We start from the raw sequence: 25734 nt of genomic DNA, 5'->3' as shown, positions 1-25734 counted from the left end.
CGATCCGTAACGATCATAATACCGCTTCGCTGCTGGGGCAGCGGGCCAAATAATAGGAGAGTCTGGATGAACACTCCTAAGAAAACACGATCTCATAAGTCCAGGCTTTGCACAATCCAGCAGGGACGGGGGAAACAGATTCACCTCCGAACAGGTAGTCTGAGCACAGGTAACCAGAAATGCTTGACGTCGCTTACCCGCTAATCCTCGTCTGAAGAGGAGTCTAAATTTCACCTGGACACCTGCTCTTTTACCTCTCCTCCTCCGAGAAGTCTGGAACTGTGCAGATCTTTATGGTTTGGAGCTGTTTGGACTAGCAGTGTGTGTATTTGGAAGGTGGTTATAGGAATAAATATTAATGTACATTCTCAGTTCCTACTAATTACTAATGCCTCTTCTCTGAAAAAAGGGTTATATGTGATGAAATGACTAGCAAAAGATTTGTTGTATGTAGTCCTTATTTTGAGAAACACTGATTTAAATCCCACTAAGATGAAATTGGTACTTCCAGTTGTCTCTGGAAATGGATTAGGCTGAAGCTGATCAATGTACAGTACTGTGCAAAAGTTTTGAGCCACCCCTCAGTTTGAAGTTTGCTTTCAAGGAGCTGGTCTTTCCTTGTTTTTTAAAGTGTTTGTGGACAGTAGTTCTCCAGGATTTTTGACCGTTCATAGTTTTCCGTTTGACATTGGCTGCTTTTTCAGTTATTTTTAGCCCAGTCTTTGTATGGCGGTTCTGACTATTTTGCTTGTTAACCCATTTAACAGCTCAACCGATGGACAATTGTTGTGTTCACAGATAATAGAGAGAAAAACACATAATTTGTTTCCATTTTCTAGTTGAATTTAAGTGCGGTGTGTCCTTAAAGACTTTGAGAAAGTTCTGAAGAAGTGAAAGAAAGAGGAAGAAGTGGCAGACCTTAAAAAATATGTGCAGTTGATGAACTGTCTCTGAAAGTCATGTCCATAAGAAATTGGAAAAATCCAACAACAACCTGACACAAAAACCTGTGTGTCTGATGCTTCAGGAGATCAATCTTCCCGAAGCCTAATCAGAAATGTTCTCAGTGGAAGGGTGGCAGTCAAGAAGCCTTTCTTAAGGAAGGCAAACAGGGAGAAAAGGGTGAGGTATGCCAAAATACACATGAACTGCACAGAAAATCAGTGCTAACAATTTTTATGAAGTGACAAATCCAAGTTTGAAATGTTTGGTTCAAATCATCGTCGATATGTATGGAGGAGGTCCAGAGTGAGGTGCAACAGTGGGTGTCTCTTCTAAAAGAGGTGGAGGCTCTGTCATGGCTTGAGGCTCCATTTCAGCCAGTGGTGTTGATCTTGTGAAAACTGGTGGAAATATGAACACATAGAACCATCAGATTTCGATTCACTATGCAGTAACATCTAGAAAGAATCTGATTGGTAACAGCTTCATTTATTAGCATGGCAATGATTCCAAACACACTGCATACCTGGATTGGAAACGTACAGTTGAACATTATGAGTCATGGTTTGGCCTCCCCAGTAACATTATTGAAGCAGTGTGGGATCATCCTGACAAAGAAAAGAACAAAAGGTTTTAAATGTCCTTCAAGAAGTCAGAAGAAGTAGAAGAGAACTTACAAGAAAACTTGTAAGAGAGTTCAGGTTGTGTTAAAGATTATAGGTGCTTACCAAATATTGACTTTCAAGCTTGTTAGAATTGTAAAAATTGCTCTTGAAATGGTAATCAACTGATTTCTGGTAACTCTTCATGTGTCTTAATGGCAGCCTGCTATAGGTTTCACTGTGGCAAGACTGCACAAGGATCCCAAACTAGAGACTTTATAAAAGAGAGACACAAGACTCAACAAATCCTGAATATGAGAAGTTTGTAACTCTAATAATGGCCGTCAACCTCACCTGTCTCCCAACGGCCAATCATATTGTTGTACTGACATATATCCATTTGTTATCAAAGTAAAAAATCAGCTGAGTGTCCTTATTCCTCTCAGCTTCCTGTGTCTATGGGATGAGCCATGAGTCATTGATCATATCCTCACTTTGGACTGAGCTGTTAAAGAAGCTGTATTGTGTAACTTTCAGCATGCGTGGTAAAAGTACAAGCTAAAGCTAAGGCTAAAAAAACCAAACAAACTCATGCAATATATATATCCTGCTGACCCTTGAAAGTGAGCTTATGGTTCTCATTCATCCATTTAGTTGCCTAGAGATATGACCAAAATGTCTGTGGCAAGACTTGTTTCTATAAGGAGTTTGCTGTGACGGTTATATTTTACTCTTTTCAGTAGGGCAGGGCAATATGGCCAAAAATATTTATCACGATTTATATTTGAAAATTTGCGATAACGATATAACTGACGATATAATTGACGCAAGACAAAATACTTTACAACACCGCAACTTTATTAGTGCAAAAAAACCCAACAACCCATCAATGTATTTTTACTTAAACAAGTAGCTGTTTTTTTATGTGCATTAAAGCTATATAAAAATTTAACAGTGCAAATGCAAATTCCTTGCTGACAGTTTAACCAAAAGGCATTTCCAATGGAAATTGGCCAACATATCCTGAGCATAACCATGTATAATATCCACAAAACTTAAAAAGAGGTTATACACACACACAATACGGTAATATTATGTTGAAGCACAGTACGTATCACTCCACGATGCTCCTGCCTACGATAGCCGTAATACTCCGACAATCCATCAAGCGGTGCGGCTTCATAGCTTACCAAAGTTGTACTAAAACATTTTTTGACAGATTTTCAAGCGCCGTGTACCACATAAAATCGGTTTTAGGTCAGTAAACACAACCAGAATTCATACATAGGGCACACCGGATTATAAGAGGCACTGTCGATTTTTCAGAAAATCAAAGGATTTTAAGAGCGATTTAGTTTCCGAAAAACATGGTAATAACGACGGCCCGCTTGCATGCTCTACCAAAAGATGTGCTGTGGTGTATATCTGACGGATGAAAGCCAAACCAGTTCCACATCACTGAAGTTACAGCATTTTTACAAACCAATTCTGGTTCATCTGTTTCATTCAACGATCCGCTTTCGCCCTTCTCATTCTGCGTTGCCGCCTTGCTTTTTCTGCCATGTGCGTATGAAAACAAAGGCACTGCGCATGTGCGTTTTACCCATATTCTATCGCGATATTTCATTTTCTTATCATTGCCTAACATTATACCGGTGTTACCGTGAACGGTATGATATGGCCCAGCCCTATATTTCAGTTTACTAATTTTCATCTGTTTGCAGTAAGACCAGCAATATTTCACCTGCATTAAATCAAATCATGTTTACATTTCACTTCTTGACTGGAACATTTGGATCAGTTTTAAATCATATAACAAGCGATTAAATTACACAAGAGCATGAGAAAAATCATGACATCTCTGTCACAGAAAGAAACCAAAACCTCAAACTTTTTATATCATTAACTCTAGTGACCAAATATTTGGTGTAACATTTGAATCAGTTATGAAATTGCAGAAGAAAACTATTGTTTTCTTTCCAAAGCAAAGGCTGAATGAATCTCAAAGCTTTCTTTTCTTGCAGTGTTTTTTTCTTTTAAGGTGACTTATATCAGAAATATTGAAACACACAAACAAGTATGGCAGGAAATTCTACCAGGTGCTGTTGAATTCATATCATGCTCTGCCTAAACCAGGACGGGGCTGTGATGAAATATGCAGAATAAATCCTCATCTGTGCACGTTGACAGTCCCGATTGAATCTCAGATATCTGATGCTAAGATGAGAGAAAAATTAAGCAGCCACTTCCCGCCCATTGCCACTGAACGTAAGGTAAATTTAGCTCTCCTATTTTTGGACCATCACCCTCGATAAAACACATGATGCCGTGCGGAGATGAAAGCTCTGATTCTGTCCTCATTTAGGCCGCAGATGCGCCCACACACTCATACATGAGCATGAATGATCCAACCAGTGACTTCATGCACCAGTTAGCTCATCTTGCTGTCACATGTTGCTAATGATAACAGCCCAGTTTCTCACACTTGCCTTTCTTTCATTTTTGAATTAAAGCAGGATCTAAGGCACTGCACTTCAACACTGTTAACTGCTTTAACTGCCAAACAAGATGTACTTTGATATACTTAATCAGATCAAAAACTGTATATGGCATATGAGATCCTTTTATGTTAATAATATAAATTAACAAAGAAAAAGAGAGAAAATCAATCAAATCTTCTATGTTTTCCACAATAATTAGAGCTGCGTAGAAAATAAATCATCTCATGGAGTAATTGATATTCCGATTTTCCATCTGACAGTATACATATTATATCTGATCCAGCATCCATATGTTGTTGAAAATTGTGAAATGTTTTTTAAAATTTAGTTAAATAGCTAAAACATCTGCCTAAGCTGCTCAAATGAATTACAACTGACTAATAAACTATATTTTTACTATAAACAGTATGAATGTAAACAGTAAATACATAAGAGTAGAAAAAACGCTCAGGATAATTTATTTAATTTCACTTTCACTTTATTTATTTGCTAAAGGCTATGCAGTGTTTGCTGCTGATGTTAGGATAGCACCTAGACATGACAGGCAATGTAGCTTATATGCACAATTATATATTTATTGCAAGTGAACTCTTTAGGAATATATATAAAAGAGGGAATGAGCAATATTCCAGATAATTTGGGTACTGATTTAGAATTCACCCAAAGCACCATCTGTGAATGCATATTATATTGAACCTTGAAAAAATGGGCTATGGTAGCAGAAGACCACACTGGGTTTCACTGTTGTCAACTAAGAACAGGAACAACAGGAAACTGTGGCTACAATTCGCACAGGCTGAGCAAAATTAGACAACAGAAGACTTGAAAAACATTGCCTGTTCTGATGGGCCTCGATTTCTGCCGTGACATTCGGATGGCACGTACAGATACATGCTTGTATCAGCAGTTAAGGTTGGTGGTGGTGTAATGATGTGGTCTTGGCACACTTTGGGCTCCTTAGCCATTGTCCTTTCCATTCTTTGCCAATGTTTTTTGATCAATTAAACTCTAATTAAATAGTTCTGTGAGGCATTTATTCACTATCTTAATTGCTTGTTGTGAGTCAAGACAAATTATGGTTGTCTTGACTCACAGCAGGACTATAATTTAAGACTGCTGTAGTAAAAGGAGGATTGTGACTTCCATCTGCACTAATTTAAATTCAGTGGTATGGCTTTATTCTGGGACACATCTCTGAGAGCAGGAGCAAGACCCCCACCCCCACAAGGCTGGGGTGGAGATGGTTTGTAATGCCTTTTGCAGATATGCAGGAACTGTACACAATCTGAAGCAGCTTAAATAGCGCGCCCTATATGAGATTTGCTAATTGGATGTATGGAAGCTTATCAGCTGAAGCGTCAGCTGATGTGATCTGGGATTGAGATCAGCTGATCTGCCTGGATTGTGACTGAGATTGACCTTATGATCTGCCTGAAACAGTACTGTGCTTGGTTAATATAGAACAGAGAAAAGCAGGAAATCCTCTCGTCTGCCAAACTGCAATCAGTGCCTGTTTCACAGTTTTTACTTGATGAGAGATTTCAGCAACGTTTCTGACACTTCCTGAAATTGATGACCACATCACGTTTCCATCTTTTAGAAATGTTCTGCTTGTTTGGGTTGAGCTTAGCGCCTATGCCATCTGCATGTCAGAATCTATTAAATGCATGCTGGGAACTGTCTCCATCTCCTTTCTCTTCAGCCTGACCATCCATCTGTCCACCTATTTGTATCTGCAGTCTTTCCCCTCCTTCCTCTAAGATCTCCCTCTTCCACTCGCCCTCTCATTAGAGCTGCTGAATTATTTAACATCAGACAGTGGGCTTGGCTGCTGAGCCAGAAGGAGATGAAGAGGAGAGGAGGAAAAGCTGGAGAGAGACGGGGAAGCATGGAGGTGTCCGACGCTGCGGGAAGTCGTGAGTCAGCAGGGAGAGAAAGGAACAGTGGGAGGGAGGAGTGAAGGAGTTTATAGATAGCTTTAGGTGATACGACAGGAGAGAGTGGCGTCAAATGCCTCCCAGTGCGTTTGTGTCCGCGTTTGTGCATGCGCGCATCGATTGAGCGGAGAAGGTCATGGAGCTGAGAGGAGATTAGCAAACTGGACTCGGAGTAGGGGGAGTGCGGCAGCAGAGCTAACGCCTCCTCTGAATAGCGCAGAAACAGGAGGGCTCAATACAAAAAGGACAAGAGGAGCTGTTGCAGTATGGGGGAGAGCTATATGTACCAGCGACTCCCCTACACCAGAGGAGAGGGGGAGGGGGAGGACGAAGAGGCGAGAGACAGGAGTGTCGGAGGACAAATGGTAAAGTCTGAAGTTGTGGGTGGATGTGCAGCATCTCTTCTTCTCTGGCTGTAATTACACTATGTCTGTGTCTTATTGTTCAGTATTTTTCTATGAATATAAGTGTGGGTGTGGGGATGCAGGTGTATTGATATTGGGTCTAATCTTACAACAGACACCAGATTTCATTTGATATCTGTTTAAATTATTTAGTATCCTCATGGTTTAAAAAACAGTGTCTACTTGTGAACCCTGTAACTGCACCAGTTATAAGTTAAACCAAAATACTTCATTCTTAATTCAGTTTCAGGGTCTAAAATTACCCAACAGCAATTAATTATAAAGCAATAAATTAACAAACAAGCAAACAAATGTATTCCTGCCACTTAATTGTGGAAGCTTGTTTCTGCAAGTCTGCAGAGGTAATATCAAGTTAATTTGGGTTATTGTCTCAAAATTTCATGTCAAAATTTTGACTTACTGATTGAGTATCTCAAAATTTAAAGTTACTTTTGATTATGTAAGTCAACATTTTGAAATTTTAACTTACCTCTGCTTTGAAATTTTTATTTTGTTTGTTCTGTTTTTTAATTGTGAATGGCAGACAAAAGCCTGCACACGTAATCGTGTTGCTACCGTTAAATTTCAACCATTTTTTGTGTTGGGGTCCTGAATCCAGAGTGAACCTGCTCTTGCATAGTCATAGTTCCACAGTTGGGGCTGTTTCCACATGTGTTTGCCTATGGAGAGGGGATTTCAGCCAACTCAAACATGCTTCTGTGCAGTGCTCTCAGTTCCATGTTGGTCGACATGGGTGATGCTGTTCATTGGTTGAATGCTGATTGGTTGACAAGTGGGCCAGACCTGTGAAAAAAATATAACAAGTAAAAACAGTGGTTGTAGTAGTAGACAGCTGTTTATTCACTGAGTGTGGCATCCAGAGCCCGACTAATGTAGGATGTTTATATCTGTTAATCCAATATTTGGTGATTTGAAAACCTGACGTTCAACATACCAACCAAGAATCTTTTACATTGATACACACTATATATATGTAAAGTTATTTATTTTTAGTTTACGACCTGCAGGTTTGCTCTATTCAGTTGGTTGTTCACTTGTCTTCATAGCAAGTTATTAACCTCTGTTCAATTAAACTTCATGTAAATGAGTCAGAATTTGGCCAGAATTGAATGCCAGTTTATGTAATAAACATGTAATATATCATGTTTTCCTTTAAATGGGTAAAGTTTAGTTTTGCAAAGAGCTCTATGACAGCGCTGTATTAATACGTTTACATCTTTTAATAGTTTTGAATTATTTGGATGAAGCTATACAAAAAGCCAGAAGCTAGAGCTAGTGGTTGTTTACCTTAGCTTAACAAAGACTGTAGATTACAGTTACAGACAAATGCTGCAAAGGTAACGCTCACAAACACTCTGAAGATCTAATGAACATTTTGTATCTTTATTAATTATCCAAGAGAGTTGTCACTTCACTTATTCTGTCTCAACAAACATAGAATATTGCTAATTAGATGTGATTTACTTGGATTTTTCTCTTTCACATAGAGCCAGGCTAGCTTTTCTCCTCTGTTCTTGGCTAAATTAAACCACTGTTGGTTTTAGGCTTGACGTCAGTCAGTGAAGTTTGTATGTAAGAGTGCGATTAGATTAAGGCAAAGGAAATGTTGTAGTATATTGTCACAGTATACGGTATACAATTAAAGCAGTTAGTTAAGAGGAAATTATAGTTTGCTTATCATGAAATGGTGCAAAACTGGTTTTAGTCAATAATTTAAAGTCTGTGAAAAACTGTAAAGGTCTTTCAACATGTGAATCTGTGAATCTGCACATTTGCTGCACATGCAAAATGACTCCTGCTTCGAGATCAGGCAGAGACACAAATTCCAGCCTTAAGGGGTCTCAAGCCAGTGTACTCCTCATGTCTGCACAAAGCCTGGATAAGTGGGAGGGCTGCGTCAGGAAGAGCATCCAGCGTAAAATCAGTGCCAAATCAAATATGCAGATCTATCCGCTGTGGCTACCCCTTGGGAAATAAAGGAGCAGCAGAAAGTACCTTTTGCTGGGGAATCTGCAAAAAAAGATGAAACAGTAGCGACCTAAACAATTGTCAGAAAATGGGTTTGTCGAATCTTGAAAATCATTTTCAGGAGTAAAACTGCCCCCAAATTTTTTACTCCAGTTTCTTAAAATATGAGCACTTATTTTTTTCGGTTCTTGATGCTTTTCTAGATATCTAATCATTACGTTGGTGCTGCAGATGTCACATCCCATCAGTCATTTTGGCTTTTCATAGCTGAGTGTAGCTCCTGCACTTAGAGCACACATTACAGTGTGCCCATTAATGGGGTCCATTAACATCATGCTCAGTAATGGAACAATTCAATCACATAAGCAAAGCTATGGAAAAACTGCAGGCTGTTAACAGCACTGTATGCATCCTGATGCAGGTGAAATCTGTGTTTGTTGTGCAGATGCAGTGTGAGGAGGGCACAGAGTGGCTGCTGGAGCTACTGACAGATGTGCAGCTGCAGCAGTACTTCCTGCGGATCCGTGATGATCTCAACGTCACACGACTCTCACACTTTGACTACGTCAAGAATGAAGACCTGGAGAAGATCGGCATGGGACGCCCGGGTACGTCTTTAAGTGTTTTTTCACCCCAAGCGTATGTGATAATTAGGTAATCTAAACAAGTATCAGATGTGTCTATGTGTTATCTTTTAGAAAGGTACACTATAAAGATACACTAAAATCCAGGTTTATTTGTTTGTTTGTGGTTTTGCTGGTCCAGGTCAGAGGAGGCTCTGGGAGGCAGTCAAGAGGAGACGAGCCCTTTATAAGAGAAAATCCTGGATGAGTAAGGTGCAGTACCTCCTGTCCTGACAGTTGCTCAAGCAAGGCTGCAATCTCACAATATGTTCATATATATTCATGTATAAGCTGCATTTGTAAATATGTCTGCTTTCACCCTCAGGTATATTTAGGAAAAGGAATTTTAGTTTGTATTGATGTGGCTTTGATTCTAATTTTCTTTTTTTTAAAAAATGTTACGTCACACGGTTTATGTGTGTCTTTTATCAAAATAAATTATTTTAGATTCACAAGTCGATCAAATCAAGTGTGTTCGCGTGCATAAGAAGTTTCTGGCCCTGCAGGTGTTTCCAGTGAAACGGCCGGACGCTGACCCACAGCAGCCCCACGGGGCATCGTCTGCCGCAGTCCCGGCCAGTAGTGAGTCAGGGGCTGCGCTCACCTGCCTGATCAGAGAGTCGGAGCTTCAGCTGTTCGAGCGGCTTGGAGACGGGACATTCGGGGTGGTGCGGCGAGGAGAGTGGACTGCACCCAACGGCAGAGTGGTGAGATGAAGAGACACAGTATGAGGCAGCTGAGAATGTATGACATAGAGGCTCAGGGTGTGTTTGCCCACAGACAACCCACTTGGGTCCCATCTAGGCTAGGCAGTTTATCCCTTTTTGGCCTCTAGGAAATATTTCTGTGGGTAACTCATAGTCTGCTTGCATGAGAAAACCCACGTAGGAGGCCGAAAGGGCAAAACTGCCATGGGCTCTGTGGGCACACCAACTAGGGGCCCACGTAGGATAAATGTGGGTTTGCAGCCCCACAGTTCACCCACAGCTACCCACTGAGGGCCCACACTGGCATGTTGGCTGGTATATTATTTATAAAAAAGAAACAATATACAAGGAAATGTGACTATTCTGGAGAAGATGAAAACACAGAACATGTTTTAGTACACGGTCAGAAATATGAGGCTGAGAGAAGGTGACTGATTCAAACCATTTTAGTAAAATGGATCTTATTGATATACTGCAAAAGAAGTGAATGTTATCAGTCCAATCTTCCATTTTCTGAAATATCACATGTGTTCTGCAGCCCACTGTGGGTTGTGTGGATCTGCCTGCAGCGAGGCCACACATGTCCAAAAAGTGATTTACTTATTTATTTTTTACAGAGGTTTCTCTAATATCATCTCTCCTTTTCTTTGTAGTTGTCAGTGGCAGTAAAATGCCTGAAATCAAATGTACTGGACTCAGACGGTCTGGATGATTTCATCAGAGAGGTGAATGCCATGCATTCACTGAGCCACCAAAACCTCATCCGCCTGTATGGCATCGTCCTCACACAGCCTATGAAGATGGTAATCCATGAGACACACACACACTCATGAGAGGAAGTTTGTCCTCTTTTTGAGAACTTGATTTATTTCCAACAGTCGATATATTGTAGCTGCTGAGCTATCAGATGTTTTCAGTGTTTTTACGCTGAATGTTTCAGAGCTGTTAAGCTCAGTTTAGCCTGCAGGAGTTTCTGCTGCCTCAGGTCTGGCTACTTTAGAATAGCCCTGAATATAAGATCAGTGTTTCTCACACACGATCTCCTTGATTCTTTATTGTTGCAGTGATTCTTTATTGTTGCCACTTCCAGGGGTGACATAATTAATGAAAAGCACTGAAAAACAGTACAGACAGGATATATATTTCAAAAGCAATGCACAAAACATATAAACACGATGAGCTCTGAGCACATTTTGTTTGTTGGAGTGTAGGTGACTGAGCTGGCTCCTCTGGGCTCCCTGTTGGATCGGCTCAGAAAGCGGCAGGGTCACATCCTCATCTCCTCGCTGTGTAACTATGCCGTGCAGGTCAGTTAATACCGAAAGGAAAAAAACCCACAATGAAATTCAGTTTCATCACACTGTTCTCTCCATTAGATTTTCTTGAGTACAGCTTCCATAATATTTATTTGTTGGAGATACAGCTCTGATTTTGACATTTCCCATGTGTAAGAATGCAAAAATGCTCCCATCTGTCACTCCACATCTTCTCCACAGGTGGCATGTGGGATGGCCTACCTGGAGCAGAAGCGTTTCCTCCACAGGGATCTCGCAGCCCGTAATGTGCTGCTGTCCACCAATGAAACTGTGAAGATCGGAGACTTTGGCCTAATGAGGGCGCTGCCTAAACACACCGACCAATACGTCATGGAGGAAGGCCACAAAATCCCTTTCCCATGGTGAGAGTGACTTTTTTCTGTCTCTACATACTATCTGTGTTTCATATCTCAGCATCTCAGTTGTTTTCCACCGATCTCTCCAGGTGTGCTCCAGAGTCTCTGAAGTCTCGTACTTTCTCTCACGCATCTGACACCTGGATGTTTGGGGTCACCCTTTGGGAGATGTTCACCCACGGACAGGAGCCGTGGTTGGGTCTGAATGGGAGCCAGGTGCATCTTTGAACAACCCTCTGCCAAAAAATTAAAAATAAATAAATTATTCATTAGCTTCAGCTAATTACCCTATTATTTATGTGTCGGTTTGCAGATCCTTCACAAGGTGGACGTGGAGGCTGAGAGGCTGTGTAAACCAGACGATTGTCCTCAGGATATCTACAATGTCATGCTGCAGTGCTGGAGCCCCAAACCTGAAGACAGACCAACTTTCATTGCCCTCAGAGACTTCCTGCTCGAGGTAGCACAGTAGTTTAAGTAAAACCATTCTTTGTTGGCTGCAAGTATGTATTCCATGTCTAAAGGCTGTCTTTGACTCTGCTGGTGACACTGACGACACTGTGTGTGCTCTGCAGACCATGCCCACAGATATGAGAGCCCTGCAGGACTTTGAGGAGGAAGACAAGCTCCAGATTACAATGAATGATGTTATCACCATCATTGAAGGAAGGTCAGTGTGTGATGTTTTGTTAGCCAGAACATGCCTGTAAGGCATCCTTTTAGCCTGATTTTGAGAGAGAAAGCAGTTTCTTAATCAGGTTAGTGGGTTTGAGAGTCATGCTTATGTAAGTGCCTACTAGACAACGGATCTCCTGTTGAAACTGGATTCCTTACATTGTAGAAGATTACTGCAATTATAATCTTATGACTTCCTTATCACATTAATATGCGTGTGTGCATTGTATATATTGTATGTCTGTAACTACCTAAATTAAAACCCAGAAGTTGGCAATTAAGAAAGTGTACTCCTGCTACAAGAATGCACATTACTGTAGGACAGTCGTCACGTTGTTTTCATACCTGTTTGTGTCTTTTCAGGGCAGAGCACTACTGGTGGCGAGGTCAGAACAGGCGCACGCTGCGTGTCGGTCAGTTTCCCCGTCATGTAGTGACGTCAGTCGCCGGTCTTTCCGCCCAGGACATCAGCCGGCCACTTAAACACTCGTTTATACACACTGGACATGGAGACACAGACCCCCAGAGGAGCTGGGGACACGCAGACCGCATAGACAGGTTAATGATACAGTACCTACAGTAATGTAGTGTCATACAGTGTGCTTCGTCAGATGTGACTGTGCTCTCTGCGTCCATGGATGGCTGTAGGCTGCTGTGCTAATGTTAGAGTCCCACCACAAGTCCAAAACGCAGAAATAGAAAACTGGAATAATGAATCTATTACAGAATAGACTCTTCTTTAAAACAGGTTCGGAAGCAGGATTTATAGATTTGTGTTATTTAAATCAGGATTCCACAATGATAAGGCAGGAGAACAGATAACAGTTGTAAAAAAATCTGTTTGAAAGAAAAAAATCACATAAAGACAAAGCACTAAAATTGCGTTTTAACTGAAACCATGCATGTGCTCTTTTAAGACTGCTTATACTGCAGCTCCCCACTAGAGGGCAGCTGTGTATCATGCATAGTTTAACAGATGTTTCGCTGTTGAGCTTTAGAGGATTTTAGAAGACGCGTCCACATCACTGCACTGTTTGCAACCGTAGAGGAATAGAGAAATAATTTTACTGATGTTCCAGTAGCCTGTAACGGGATTATTAACAAGTTATTAACAAGTGTGTTTTATTAGCTTCAACCATCTTCAGTATGAGTTAAAGGAGGGGACTTGGACTTATTTTCAATATTCTTTAAACTTTTATTACATAAAAATGATTTTCTTTCCTTAGCCTGTACTTGGGGAACCCCATGGACCCTCCTGATGTCCTGGGAATGGATTCAGGCATCGCGAGACCGACCAAACTTCCCAACCGTGCCAAGAGTAAATTCATTTGTGCTATGAGACTGTATTTTTGCTGAATAGTGATCTAACTTTTCTGTTACACTGACACATGTCAAATTGAACCTTAATGCCTTTGTCTGTTTTTATCAGAGCTACCTCCCCCTCGTCCACCCCAACCTGCCGTTCTGCTCAAGAGTGAGTTTTTTTCTTTAATCCTTCAAACACATGCATGTCAGTAGACGCAAATTTCTAAATCTAGAGTTTCATGTGTGTCCAGAGCCGTTCTACGACTCTGTGATGGATGATTACGATGACGAGGAAGACGCCAGCGCGTCGTCTGGGTTGAAGAAGCTGGGAGCATCACTGGGTCTGAAGCTTCGGCCGTGGGAGGGGACAGGCGTGCGTTCAGCCAAGAGCGAGGTGTCGCTTATTGACTTCACTGATGACAGTTTCAGCTCTACCACACCTTCTCCGCTCACTGAGTCTCGGCAGCTGGATGAAGACACCCTAAAGGTAGCTCAGGCCTGAGTCAGACTGTAACAGTTGATGCTCTTACCCTGATTAGTAACAGATTTTTTTTTAACTTCACCTAATGTTACTTCTAGACTGCATTGACCAATAGGAGTCCCATTTTCCCTTTCATTATGGCCTAGAACTGTCTTTTAATGAACTGTTGAGGGTTGATTAAGCTGAGGTCGGCATGATTTTTTTCTTTCTTTGAATGTCACCCACTCCCCGAGTGGAAACATCCTGTAATCATAGCAGAGGGGTCTTATATTCCCAGCTCATCTGGAGAATTAGCCACCCACACATGAGGGACCTTACACGGCCACATGCACGGCAGTATCCTCAATCAAGTGTAGGTGGTGCAAACACAGCTTGAAATCTTTGCCACTACTCACAAACGATGGGCTGTCTTGTTCCCCAGAGTCAGTGGTCCAACCTTTGGCCTAGAAATGTCATAAATAACCCCTTCTGCTTGAATTCACCCAAGGCGAGTGCAATGTGATGGATGATCGGTACTTATTGATTGATAATGTACACGTTCACGCTTTAGTGGTCTTCAGCGGGGTTGCACAGTAATTCCACCTCATACCTTCAGTCTGCCTTCGATCATCCTGACCAAGCTGCAGCTTCATGATATTTATACTGAAGTCTCGTGATCAGTGTAAAACTTCATTTAAGACTAGTTTTTGAAGTAAAAGTAAAATTTATTTATATAGCACTTTTTAAGACAGGAAGCTATTACAAAGTGCTTCACAGGGGAATATAAAAGCATATCAAACAAATCAAATCACTTTTATTGTCACGTCACATTACTGGTACACTGATACAGCACATGTGAGCAAGCTTAACAAGCAACAGAAACATAAGAAACAAGCCAAATATAAGAGCAGGAATGTGAGAATTATAAGAATAAATATGTACAAAAAATGTACAATTTTAAGGATGTATGCACATTACTAATATGTATGCCATAGATATATATAAATGCACATAAATATATGTACAATATGGAGTGCATAGTGTTGAAGTTCAGGTAGGTGAGAGTGAGGTGCCTATGAAGCGTCAGCAGTCTGGTGGCCTGAGGGAAAAAGCTGTCCCTCAGTCTGCTGGTTCAGGACGGATACTGCAGTACCGCCTGCCTGATGGAAGTAGTTTGAACAGTTTATGGCTAGGATGACCGCAGTCTTTGATGATCCTCCCCACTTTCTTCAGGCACTGTTTCTTGTAGATGTCCTGGAGGAAGGGAAGTTCACCTCCAATTATCCTTTCAGCACACTGCACCACTCTCTGGAGAGCTTTGCGGTTGTAAGCGGTGCTGTTGCCATACCACGTGGTGATGCATCCAGTAAGGATGCTCTCAATGGCACAGCGGTAGAAGGTCCTGAGAATGTGGGGCCTCATGGCAAATCTCTTCAGTCTCCTGAGAAAGAAGAGGAGCTGCTGCGACTTCTTCACTGTTTTGTTTGTGTGTACTGACCATGTGAGAACGGAAGCTGCTCACTCTCTCCACAGCAGCGCCGTTGATGGTGATGGGGGTATGTGCTTCCCTACACCTCCGGAAGCCCACTATCAACTCTTTTGTCTCCGTGACTTTGAGGGTGAAATGGTTCTCTTGGCACCAGTGTGTCAGGGCGCTGACCTCCTCCCTGTAAGCCATCTCATCACCTTTGGTGACCACCACCACCAAACAAACAATATAACTATATTGAATAATAGAAACTTGTGACTAAAACAAAACTCTAACCCTAGAGCAGGTGGACCTTAATAGGCCAACCAAAAATGACCACTTCCAACTTCTGGGTTCTGTAATAGTTTTCTTAAACAGAGCTGTACTGTTGGCTAAACAAGGTTAACTTAATATCTTGGCTTGAACATTAAAAAAAGAAAGAAAGATAATATCCAGACCTTTGCAAAACAATTTTTCAGGATTTTCTGGCTGAAAGTCAGATTTTCTTGACCGACAGTGGGTAACTATGCATAAATAAATATAAATGTAATGATGATTTGGTACCACATTTGATGGAAATTGGTGCATTTTCTGGTTATTTCTGAAGAATTAATAAGCAAAAATGTGAGTAATTCAAACCCCACTGAACACAAAGACGTAATGTTACTGCAGCAGTGATGATTTCCTTTTGGCTCTGGCTCAAACTTCTTTTTTTGTTACGCAGTAAAAATCCTAATATTGTTGGATAACTTTTCCTTGTATCCATTTGTCTTCTCAGGACACTCCCTCCATTCTGGACTGGCCTCTCCCCCAGCCAGCGTACGATGAAGTTACTGCAGAGCCTGAGGATCAATCAGAGGACCAGGAAGTGCGGTCCATATACAAAGGATTGACTGAAGAAGCTTCTTCATCTGCTGGCTTGACAGGAAGGAGCGAATCCCAGTCAGCTGACCTCTTCCAGGAGCTACAGAGGGAGGTAGAGAAAGCTGTATTAATGCCATTCAGGATCGATTTTTACACTTAAATTATCACCCAAGCTAACACAAAGCTACTGTTTCTCTGTTGATGTAGGTGATGGTGAAGCTGCAGGTTCCAATGGCAACAGGCCGCTCCCTCCCCTCCTCCCCACTCCCCATGCCTCTGGCTCCTTTGGGCCCGCACCGGCAGATCCACCTTCCCCCTCCATCTCCCTCGTCTTCCTCCTCCTTTGCCTCCTGCTTTGAGGACAGGCCTGTGCTGCCTCCTCGCAGCCCCGTTCCTCCTCTGCGTCCCTCCAAACACAACCTCTCTGCCCGTGCTATAAACCCAGAAGCACGCACCAGCTCCATTTCACTGGGCAACGAAGATGACACACCTCCTCAGATCCCACCCAGAGACCACGCCTTTTCTCAGCCAGGCTCTCGCTCCTCGTCACCTGTAGCATTGCCACCTCCTCCTCTCGCCGTCTCGCCCCGTCGGGCATCGGGACTGCTGGGTCCACTCCTGTCCTCCAACTCTCCATCTTCTTCTTCCTCTTTGCCTCAAGCTTCATCCCATTCCTCACGCTTAGGAGTTCCTGGCTCGTCGTACTCCTCCACGTCCTTACTGGATCCACTCGCCTTTCGTGAGGGGCGTGGCCTTTCCTCACTGATTGACAGTTCGCAGAGCTCTGCCCCCGTCCCACTGCCGGAGAGACCAGCTTTCCTGGAGAGGTGAGTTTTTCATGGAGGCAGATTTCTATGGGTGGAGAGCAAAAAATGAATTTGTTCCCTTGATAATTTATATTTCTTCCAGAGCATATATGTATAAACAAAAAATAGTAGTCCCCAAATGTAATTTTTGGGTAACATTATATATTTGCCAGCTCAGTGTTAGAGATTTTTATGGCTGTGACATCAGCACTGCACCCTACAAAATAAAAAGGATTTGAGGACTTGATAACATGGGACCAATCAAGTGAAATGGTACACATGGACACTGGGGTGTTTTTGCATGTGAGGGATCATCCAAGTAACCCCAGCATTGCGTGACACTGACTAAGTGGCACGTGTGCTCCTTCTTCAATGCTTACTGACTTTACACTTTATATTTATTTCCGAATTTCCCACAGTGTAAATAACAAGTGAAATTTTTTTATTATTATTCACAATTATGTGACTAACACCTAGGTTGAAATGTGACATAATTTTTATTTATTATTATTTATTTTCATGAAGATCGGGAGCTAAAGTGAGTCATCAAATCACTTGGCATGAGGCATTGCTATTTTATTAGCATTTGTTGTAATAGAATATTTTTTCAGCTTGTTTGAATTTGTCCTCAAGCTGTTGAAACAACGCTCACATCTGTGTTCTGAGTTCAGGGGGGGCCCCAATACAGAAAACAAGCAAGCTTTTAAACCAGATACCAAAGAGGAAGACAGGACTGTGTGCGCTCACCAACCACTTGCCAGTTTGGACCTCATTTGTCCTTCATAGCATCCTTAAGTCTTCATACCATAGATTAACAAGGAGCTGGAAACATTCCTCAGATATTTGGGTCCATATCGACATAAAAGCGTCACACAGGTGCTGCACGTTCGTGATGCCAATCTCCTGTTTCACTGCATCTTGAAGGTGCTCTAATGGACTGAGACGTGGTGACTGTGGAGGCCACATTTTCTCATTTTCAGGTTCATTGTTGTGCTCAAGAAACCAGTTTGAGATGATTTGAGCTGTGCGATATCTCGGTGGTGTGTTATCCTGTTGGAAACAGCCATCGGAAGATGGGCACACTGTGATCAAAGGGATGGACATGGTTGCAAAATATAATCATGTATGCTGTGGTGTTTAAGTGGCACTCATTTGGTGCCAAGAAAATATAATCCACATCGTTACACAACCACCACCAGCCTGAACTGTTGATACAAGGCAGGATGGATCTATGATTTCTGACCCTACCATCTGAATGTTGCTGCGGAAATGTACTCATCAGACAAGGCACCACTCTTCCAATCTTCAGTAATTCAGTTTTAGTGAGCCTGTACAAACTGCAGTGTCAGTTTCCTGTTTTTAGCTGACAGGAGGTTTGACATGCAGTGACTTCAAAGATGCTCTTCTTCATACCTTGGTTGTGATTGGTTACTGTCGTCTTCTGATCAGCTCAAAGCAGTCCGACCTTTCTCCTCTTACCTCTGACATCAACAATCCAATTTCACCCAGAGAACTGCTGCTCACTGGGTTTTTTTTTTTTTTTAAATTCTCTGTAAACCTCAGAGATGTTTCTGCAAAAATCCCAGTAAAGAGCAGACAATAAGAGTGGGGCAGACAATCGCACCGGCGGGAAATTAACCAAAAGTAATGTACAACTGGAACAAGACACAGAGGAATCGTAATTAGAAACTAATGAGACATTTGACATTTTACACAGCATCCCAACTTTTTAAGTAACACAGTTATGAAAGCAAATAAAAGCTCATGCTAAATAAATGTTTTACAGTTGGAAAATGTCGTCAGAGACTTATTATTACGAGAATTTTTTCAGTTCAACAGTAAAATTTCAGATGTCATTCACAGAGAAACATCATCAGCTATTCAAAATAATTCATATACCATATTTCATGTTTCTTAACAGATACGGGACAGCCAACATGGCGGCAGTCAAACCCATGATGCAGCAGCAGCAGCAGCACCCTGGTGGAGCCAAACCGAACACCTCCTACAACAACAATAATGGCCGAACTGCAGCTCCCAGCATGCAGCGGGAACAGAGCATCACACAGGTGAGAGAGATCATAAGGAAATTTCACTTTTTATATTAAAACAAAAAAGTCATAACTTTTATTTGTTGAGAGTCACAGAAACGACAAATACTGAATGCTGTTGTTTTCCACAGGCAGACAAATTAGAGTCACTAATTTCTAGATAACACATGAAAAGCTAAATTGTCCCTTTTTATTGAATTCACATCCTTTTATCAACAAAGCTTTTAATTGCGAGAATGTAATGCTCAAAAAGCTGGAGATTTGAAACACATTCATAAGGTTTTAACATGGCCTGAGGAAGAATAATAATAATAAAGAAAATCATTAATTTTATTACTAATTTTATTAAGACTGCAAATAAAGGGAAAACTTCAAGGGGCTTGTGGCTAATTTAAAAACAGTTTGATTCATTGTACAAGTGACTGAGAGAGTTTAAAAAAGGACACCTCCTCGTTTTGTCACGTCTTCTCTTTTCACAAGCATATTAACAAACGTGCCCACACAGAGTTACTCTCTGAAATAAAAGTAGATTTCTTTTCATGTATATCCATATGACAGTTGCATTTCTTTAAAATGCAACCATGATGTTAAGTTTATTGTCTGATTGTCAGGTCCAAGGAGCTGTGCATGGTGTCACGATAGAGGAGTGTCAGGCTGCTCTGCAGAGCCACGAGTGGAGCATCCCTCAGGCCATAAACCATTTAAAGGTGCAACTATTCGTCTACACACCTTCCTAGTTTATTTGTTGCAGTTAACAAAGAATATATAAATGAATCAGAGTGCAAAAAAGTGATGTAGTAACAGTCATTAAGTTAACAGATTAGTATTTTCACAGAAAAGGAAGCATACTTTTAATGATGAAGGACATTTTTTACTAAATGTTTTATTTAATATTAAAGACAGAAGTATTAATAGTTCACTGTCAGTGCAGTAATATAGAAATACAAGGTGGCAAGGGCTCCTGCTGGTATTTTCCTCAAGTTTAAGCGAGTCGCTGGTGGGATTTTCTTTTAAATCCTATGATCCAAGATTCTGGTTAAAATACTTAAAACTCATACAGAACACATGCAGTGCAAACTCATGGATCTTCATGTGTAGCTTAGAGCAGATGGTTTAAGAAAAGAAATCATTCTGTTAAAAGGCAAAAGAATTAGCAATAAAAATCAATAATGAGTATGAAGCTTTCCTGAACACACAGGTCTGGACTGCAAGAGCAAATGATATGACAGGAATGAGGGATGACAATTTTCTGGTCAATTATACATGAGACGTAGGAAATAGATGCAGAGCCACAAAATATGAACATAGTGTGAGGGCAATGGTACCGTGTTAAATGTTAAAATTCCCAGCAGACCACTTGGAAAAACACTGAAGACGTATGGCTTGTTTGGAAGGGTTGCCTCGAGAAAGCCTCTTCTTTCCAAAAGGAGCATGGCAGCACAGCTTCAGTTCTCTTCCAGCTTAGACTTCTGGAACAAGTTCCTTTGAATCAAGTTGGAAATGGTTGGCAATATTGTGCAGCACCATGTTTGGAGAACAGTAAATACAGCCTGTCAGCACAAACACCTCATACCAGCTCTCAGCATGGTGTTGGAGGTGTGATGATTTGGGCTTTTTTTTTTTTTTTTGCAGCCACAAGACCTGAGTGTTACTGACCTTTTGCAGTTACTGATGGACCATGAACTGCTCTGTATACCATGCTCTGTAAACTGTGTGATTCAACACAGCAGAAAATTGAAAACAGAATTGCTGAAAAAGAAAAGAATCAATGTGTTGCAATAGCTGAAAGTCCAGACCTCAGTGGGAAGGTATGAGAGCTGTGCATAAATGAATGCACGAGCGGGCCAAAATTCAAGCTTGTGATGTCAGATACTGATAAAGCCCTACAAAAAGCGATTACTTCAGATTATTGCTGCTAAAGGTGTTTCTACAAGCTATTAAATCATGGGGTGTACTTAGCTTTCCACATGCTGATTCTACATTTTGGCTTAGTCTTGTCAAATAAATAATGACTAGACAATTTTCCATTTTGTCCTGACATGTTCAAACATAGAACTGAAAGAGGCTGTATACCAGGGATTGTAAACACACACATTGAGTTAGGGAGGTTAAAATAAAACTGATTGTTTTTGTCCTGTGCTTTTAAAGGTCTTATTATAATCAATGAAACTGGATTAAATTTTTTCTTTCAATTTTAACATTCAAGCCATTCAGTGGCTCTGCTTTTGAGAAGTACGTAGGTAGCTAAAGTTTATTGTTATCATAAAGATTAGGATGTGGGAGCTTTTCTGTTGCTAAAGAAAGCCAGTGTTTGTACTGCAAAAGAGCATCAGAACAGCAAGAAGAGAGTTAAATGTAGTAAAAACGATGACGGTAAATCACGTGTCTAAAATGCTTCTTTCACCATCTGCGCTGTAGGTGGAGCAGCTGTTTCGGCTGGGGCTGCGTTCAAGAGCCGAGTGCGAGGAGCTGCTGCAGCATCACCAGTGGGACCTGGAACGTGCCAGCACGGTCATGCTGGACACATACGGACCACATCGCAACAGGTAATCAAAAGTAAATGGACAGAAAAGAGCGGATTTCCACTTTGTTTTTTGTAGTACTGAGCCATGAGTTACTACTGTCTGTAGCGGCTGATGTCTCTCCCAGGCTGAAACCTGCTTTGAACTGGACTTGTTTTAATGTGCTGCTAAGTTTGTCAGCATGACATGACAGCACGAGCACAAATGTGCTAACGATCCATCTGCTTCCTCCATCCTCCTGTTAGACTGCTGCTCCAGTCGCTTTTAAGGAAAATTTTATACACTTGTTAATCTGTGGCTGTCAAATTTCTGACTTCTGGCTCGTTGACACAGTGAGTAAAATAACTTGAGCTAAAATAATCTCTCAAGTAATTTTCTTATTTTAGCTTTTCAGTTGGTCACATTGGAAAGAGTGCCTGTAATAAAATGAAACCTCGAATTTTCATTTTATTTTTATCAAACTATCCTGATTTTGCTTTCGTCATGCATTTGTTTGTTGTCTACAGTAAGCGTCATTATATCTCAGCTCAGACGCAGTTGACACACAGCGATCATTGTCTCATCAAAGTAATAAACTTTTGTCACCAACTGCAGAGTTCGTACGGGTGCTTGAAATCCTTGAAAATGCTTGAATTTTATTATTGTCTTGTCAAGGTTTGAAAAGTGCTTGAATTTCAGATGTGGTGCTTAAACGTGCTTGAAACTAAATTTCATTCCCCACAAATAACTATCTGAACAGTCGGGGATGAGTGCACTAACTTGAATTTGCTGTTTTAATGAGTGTTTGATGGAAAACGATACTGGCGGAATTTGCACTCTTGAGTCACATGACAGGTAAGTCCTAGTAATTAATTTTCGAGTATGTGTACATAACACACGCTAATTTTTAAAACTATTACTATTATTTTGTCCACAGATTCATGGTGACATAACTGCTCTTTTAACTGTTTGGTGTCTTCGCTTTGTTTGGTGGTTGTAGAAATGGTTTACACGAGCTTTTAGCTGAGATTCAGAGGTTTCTGTGGAGCCTACTCATGTCGGCACTTATATTTCTGACCTTGTGTTATAACTGATTAAACGTGATCTCCTCCCTTTTGCCCCCATTTTTGGTGGTGTGGGTACAAATGATCAGCCATGACATTCTCATAATAAATCAGATAAGATACTGCAAATAATTTTTTCTGCATTTCTGCGATTGAAATGAATTGAAAATGTGTATGCAATGACACCATTTTAAAGATTTGGCCTAAATAAATAGGTGTAAATATTACTGCAGATGTTACTGTGACTCAAACATAGAAAAATTTGATTTTTTATTTCCCTCACCTAATTTTCAAAAGTATTTTATAGCATATAACACCTTTGAAAATATGCTTTGGTTTACATTTAACTCCAGAAAATCATATATCAAAATATGGATATTACCCGTGACACTACTCATGTCAGCACTTATATTTCTGACCTCGTGTTATAACCGATTAAACTTGATCTCCTCCATTTTGCCCCCATTTTTCTGGGTGTGGGTGCCTAACTAGTAAAAAAAACCCATCTGTCTCCTATTTTTGTGTCACATAGGAAAGAAGCATCAATATCTGATGAGAAGACTTATTAATTTGGCCTTGCTGTGTATTATTGTGGTGGTTGGTGCAGTTTTCATTTTTACATGGTCTTACTGAGGTGATGCAAAGTGGAACATGCATTCTTTTTTTGTTTTTTGGTAATGTGCTGGAAAAGCTTGACAATGGACCTTGAAAGTGCTTAAAAGGTGCTTGAATTTGAACATGAATAATGCGTATGAACCCTGTAACTGGTATGTAACTGTTTAAGTATGTGGAACCGCTGGGCTGGGCTACTCCTGCTTATGCTGTTGTTTTGGGGGCAACATTTTAATAAATGAATCACCCAGTCAAGTTGTCATGCACATCGCTAGTTAGTAGATCCAATAAAAGAGGTAGATAGAAAAGTAAAGTAAAAAAATACATATTTACCTTTGTTTGTGAAGGCCTGTTTTGCATTTTCAGTGCATATATGGAAGCTTTTTGGAGCCAGAGGTAAATTATCCGCTAAGACTTGCGGGCTTGATTTGTAAAATACAGACACAGACTCCTGCTATTGAGTTTGCGGTAAAATAAAATATCCGTATTTCTGTTTGTACGGTTGACTACACTGCAAAAAATAACAAAAAAATAAAAAATAACAGCACAAACGTGGTCAAGAGGAGGTCGGCGAGTCATATTCTGCTGTGGTGACAGCTAACGGAAAACCAGCAGCCTCGTAAAAATCCATCTGTCATTCACGCATCCTCAATAAAAATGTGAGCAGGTGAGCTTAGTTAGAAATATAAGTAACTGTGAACAGCCCTGAGAGATGCTTGAACACTCAGCGTTCAGCAATTGTTTGCTGTTTTACAGAATCCTAAACAAAGAAGCTGATATTGTACATTGTTTTTCTGCTTCTTAGGAAGTGAGAGCAGGAGGACAAATTGAGCGGCAGTCATCTTCTGACAAGCTCCCGAGCTCATCTGGATCAGCGCGCTGACACCGAGTCGGCAGGATGACTCATTGCTCCAAAGACCAGAGACGCTTTTAATGACCATACAGCAGCATATGTGAATACCTGCTACTACCTGCGTCACTCACATGCATGCTCACTATAACCCAAAGGAGCAGCTGTTACATGATTCACAATATTTACTTGAACAGTTGTTATTTATCTTTTTTTTTTTTGTTATTTTTTTTATCATTGCATTAATCCAGAGTTTGTTTCAGCTGGTACCTGTTGCAGACTTTTTCTGGTTGTGAGGTTGTTGTAGAGGCCCGTGTGTGTGCGTGCGTGTGTGTGTGTGCATAAGCTTACTGTAATGTCAAATGGCTGTTTGCTGTCAAAAAGAATCAGGGAGGTATGAGCTGGCGTATAGTTGCACTTTTAGGAAAAATATACAGATAATGTTGTATAGAACATTTTACCGAGCATGTCAACAAAGATGCTCACTGCTGGTCAGAAGAACAATCTATCAGTGAAGTGAAAATGTTGATATGACTGAAAGCATATCAGATATTATTATTATTACTGTATTTTTGTGTCTTAAAGGTTCCACGTGGAGTTTTCATGTAAAAAGGCATTCAAAAGTCTTGAAACCTGCATTCTTCACATCCCAGCAAGCTGTCGTCTTTCCTGCTGTTGCTGGCAAATTGCAATGTGAATTGTAAAGAAACTGCTTCATAGTGCTTTGAGAGTTCAAGAACTCCACAGGTTGCCTTTAAGCAAAACATTTCTGGCTTTATAACAGCAGGAATTCTGAGAGTGATGTCTTTAGTTTTTATTATAAGAATATTCCTACCTTTTCCTTGTGGATACAGGGTATTAGTCAAATCTCTGCAAACTAGATATCTACTGCTACTTTAAACTCATGGTTAGTATTTCTTACTGTGATTCTGCTGTATGATAATCATCATGCTGAAGAACTTACCTGTCACGCACTTGATTTAGTGGGCTACTGCTACGTGCTGTCGATGCCAAATTTCATAATGCATGTGTGCAGATATTAATAATTTTAACAGCTACATGGAAAAGTTTCTTTTTTACAAAAAAACCCCAACAAAACTGGAAAGTTAAACTTCAGACAGGTGGTAGCAGCTTGGTGAATATGTTTTTAGCAGTCGTAACTCAGTATGTGTGAAGCATTCGGTTAAGCTCAACTATGAAATCTGTTTAATGTGACACTGACTATAATGTACTGTTTAATCTGAGTCGCTTACAAATGTAAAATGCAAATATGGCCTTCGTTGTTTTATAATAAACTGTAATCTCATTTCTGAAAGCTTTCCTGTGGTTATTTCACTAGTTGGATACAGCGGGAAAACTGGAAGACACAAAGCGCAGATGGAACTCTACATATGTAGTTGGCAAAGACATTAAGGATATGGAAGTCTGATTTTAATGGGATAAACTAATCTTTTGATTAAATAATGTCAAATTAACTGAAAAAAATCCCCCCAAAACTATTTTGTTTACACCAGAGCAAGTGGACCCTGAAGCACGATGTGACACTGGAATCAGGCTAAGAGAAGATGTAAGGGAATGGGAGCGTGGATCCTGAGGCTGCGTTCTCGGAGCGGTAAAAGTGAGTGGGCAGGTATAAAGGTATCTGATGTGTGGCCTCGACACAGGAAAGCCAAAATTAATCCCTGAGGTTGTTTTCTCAGG

General features: G+C 40.7%; 1 protein-coding gene and 1 long non-coding RNA gene across 7 annotated transcripts in view; one reads left to right on the top strand and one right to left on the bottom strand.

Annotated features, from left to right (window-relative positions):
- Positions 1-25348, top strand: part of tnk2a (tyrosine kinase, non-receptor, 2a) — a 30293-nt gene extending 4945 nt beyond the window's left edge. For 3 of the 5 annotated variants that reach the window (XM_031745043.2, XM_039617436.1, XM_039617435.1), the window contains exons 3-21: positions 8821-8983; positions 9141-9211; positions 9505-9705; positions 10359-10508; positions 10917-11012; positions 11202-11383; positions 11467-11593; positions 11691-11837; positions 11953-12047; positions 12416-12610; positions 13279-13370; positions 13482-13526; positions 13609-13844; positions 16064-16261; positions 16357-16976; positions 18877-19024; positions 19618-19713; positions 21425-21552; positions 23989-25348. In XM_031745043.2, the coding sequence (XP_031600903.2) occupies positions 8821-8983; positions 9141-9211; positions 9505-9705; positions 10359-10508; positions 10917-11012; positions 11202-11383; positions 11467-11593; positions 11691-11837; positions 11953-12047; positions 12416-12610; positions 13279-13370; positions 13482-13526; positions 13609-13844; positions 16064-16261; positions 16357-16976; positions 18877-19024; positions 19618-19713; positions 21425-21552; positions 23989-23995 (2997 nt within the window). In that variant the 3' untranslated portion in view covers positions 23996-25348. Of the gene's footprint in view, positions 1-2775; positions 8984-9140; positions 9212-9504; positions 9706-10358; positions 10509-10916; positions 11013-11201; positions 11384-11466; positions 11594-11690; positions 11838-11952; positions 12048-12415; positions 12611-13278; positions 13371-13481; positions 13527-13608; positions 13845-16063; positions 16262-16356; positions 16977-18876; positions 19025-19617; positions 19714-21424; positions 21553-23988 lie in introns of those variants that run through there. The other 2 variants (XM_039617433.1, XM_039617432.1) reach the window with 2 other exon arrangements.
- LOC120441917 overlaps positions 19777-25734 on the bottom strand; it is a 30597-nt gene continuing 24639 nt past the window's right edge. For both annotated transcript variants that reach the window (XR_005614378.1, XR_005614379.1), the window contains exon 5: positions 19777-20488. This is a non-coding gene — a long non-coding RNA (uncharacterized LOC120441917). The remainder of the gene's footprint in view (positions 20489-25734) is intronic.

This window comes from Oreochromis aureus, linkage group 9 (assembly GCF_013358895.1).
Source record: "Oreochromis aureus strain Israel breed Guangdong linkage group 9, ZZ_aureus, whole genome shotgun sequence".
Taxonomy (NCBI): Eukaryota; Metazoa; Chordata; class Actinopteri; order Cichliformes; family Cichlidae; genus Oreochromis; species Oreochromis aureus.
The sequence above is the reverse complement of the archived record's forward strand: the minus strand, read 5'-3'. Positions and strand labels throughout refer to the sequence as shown.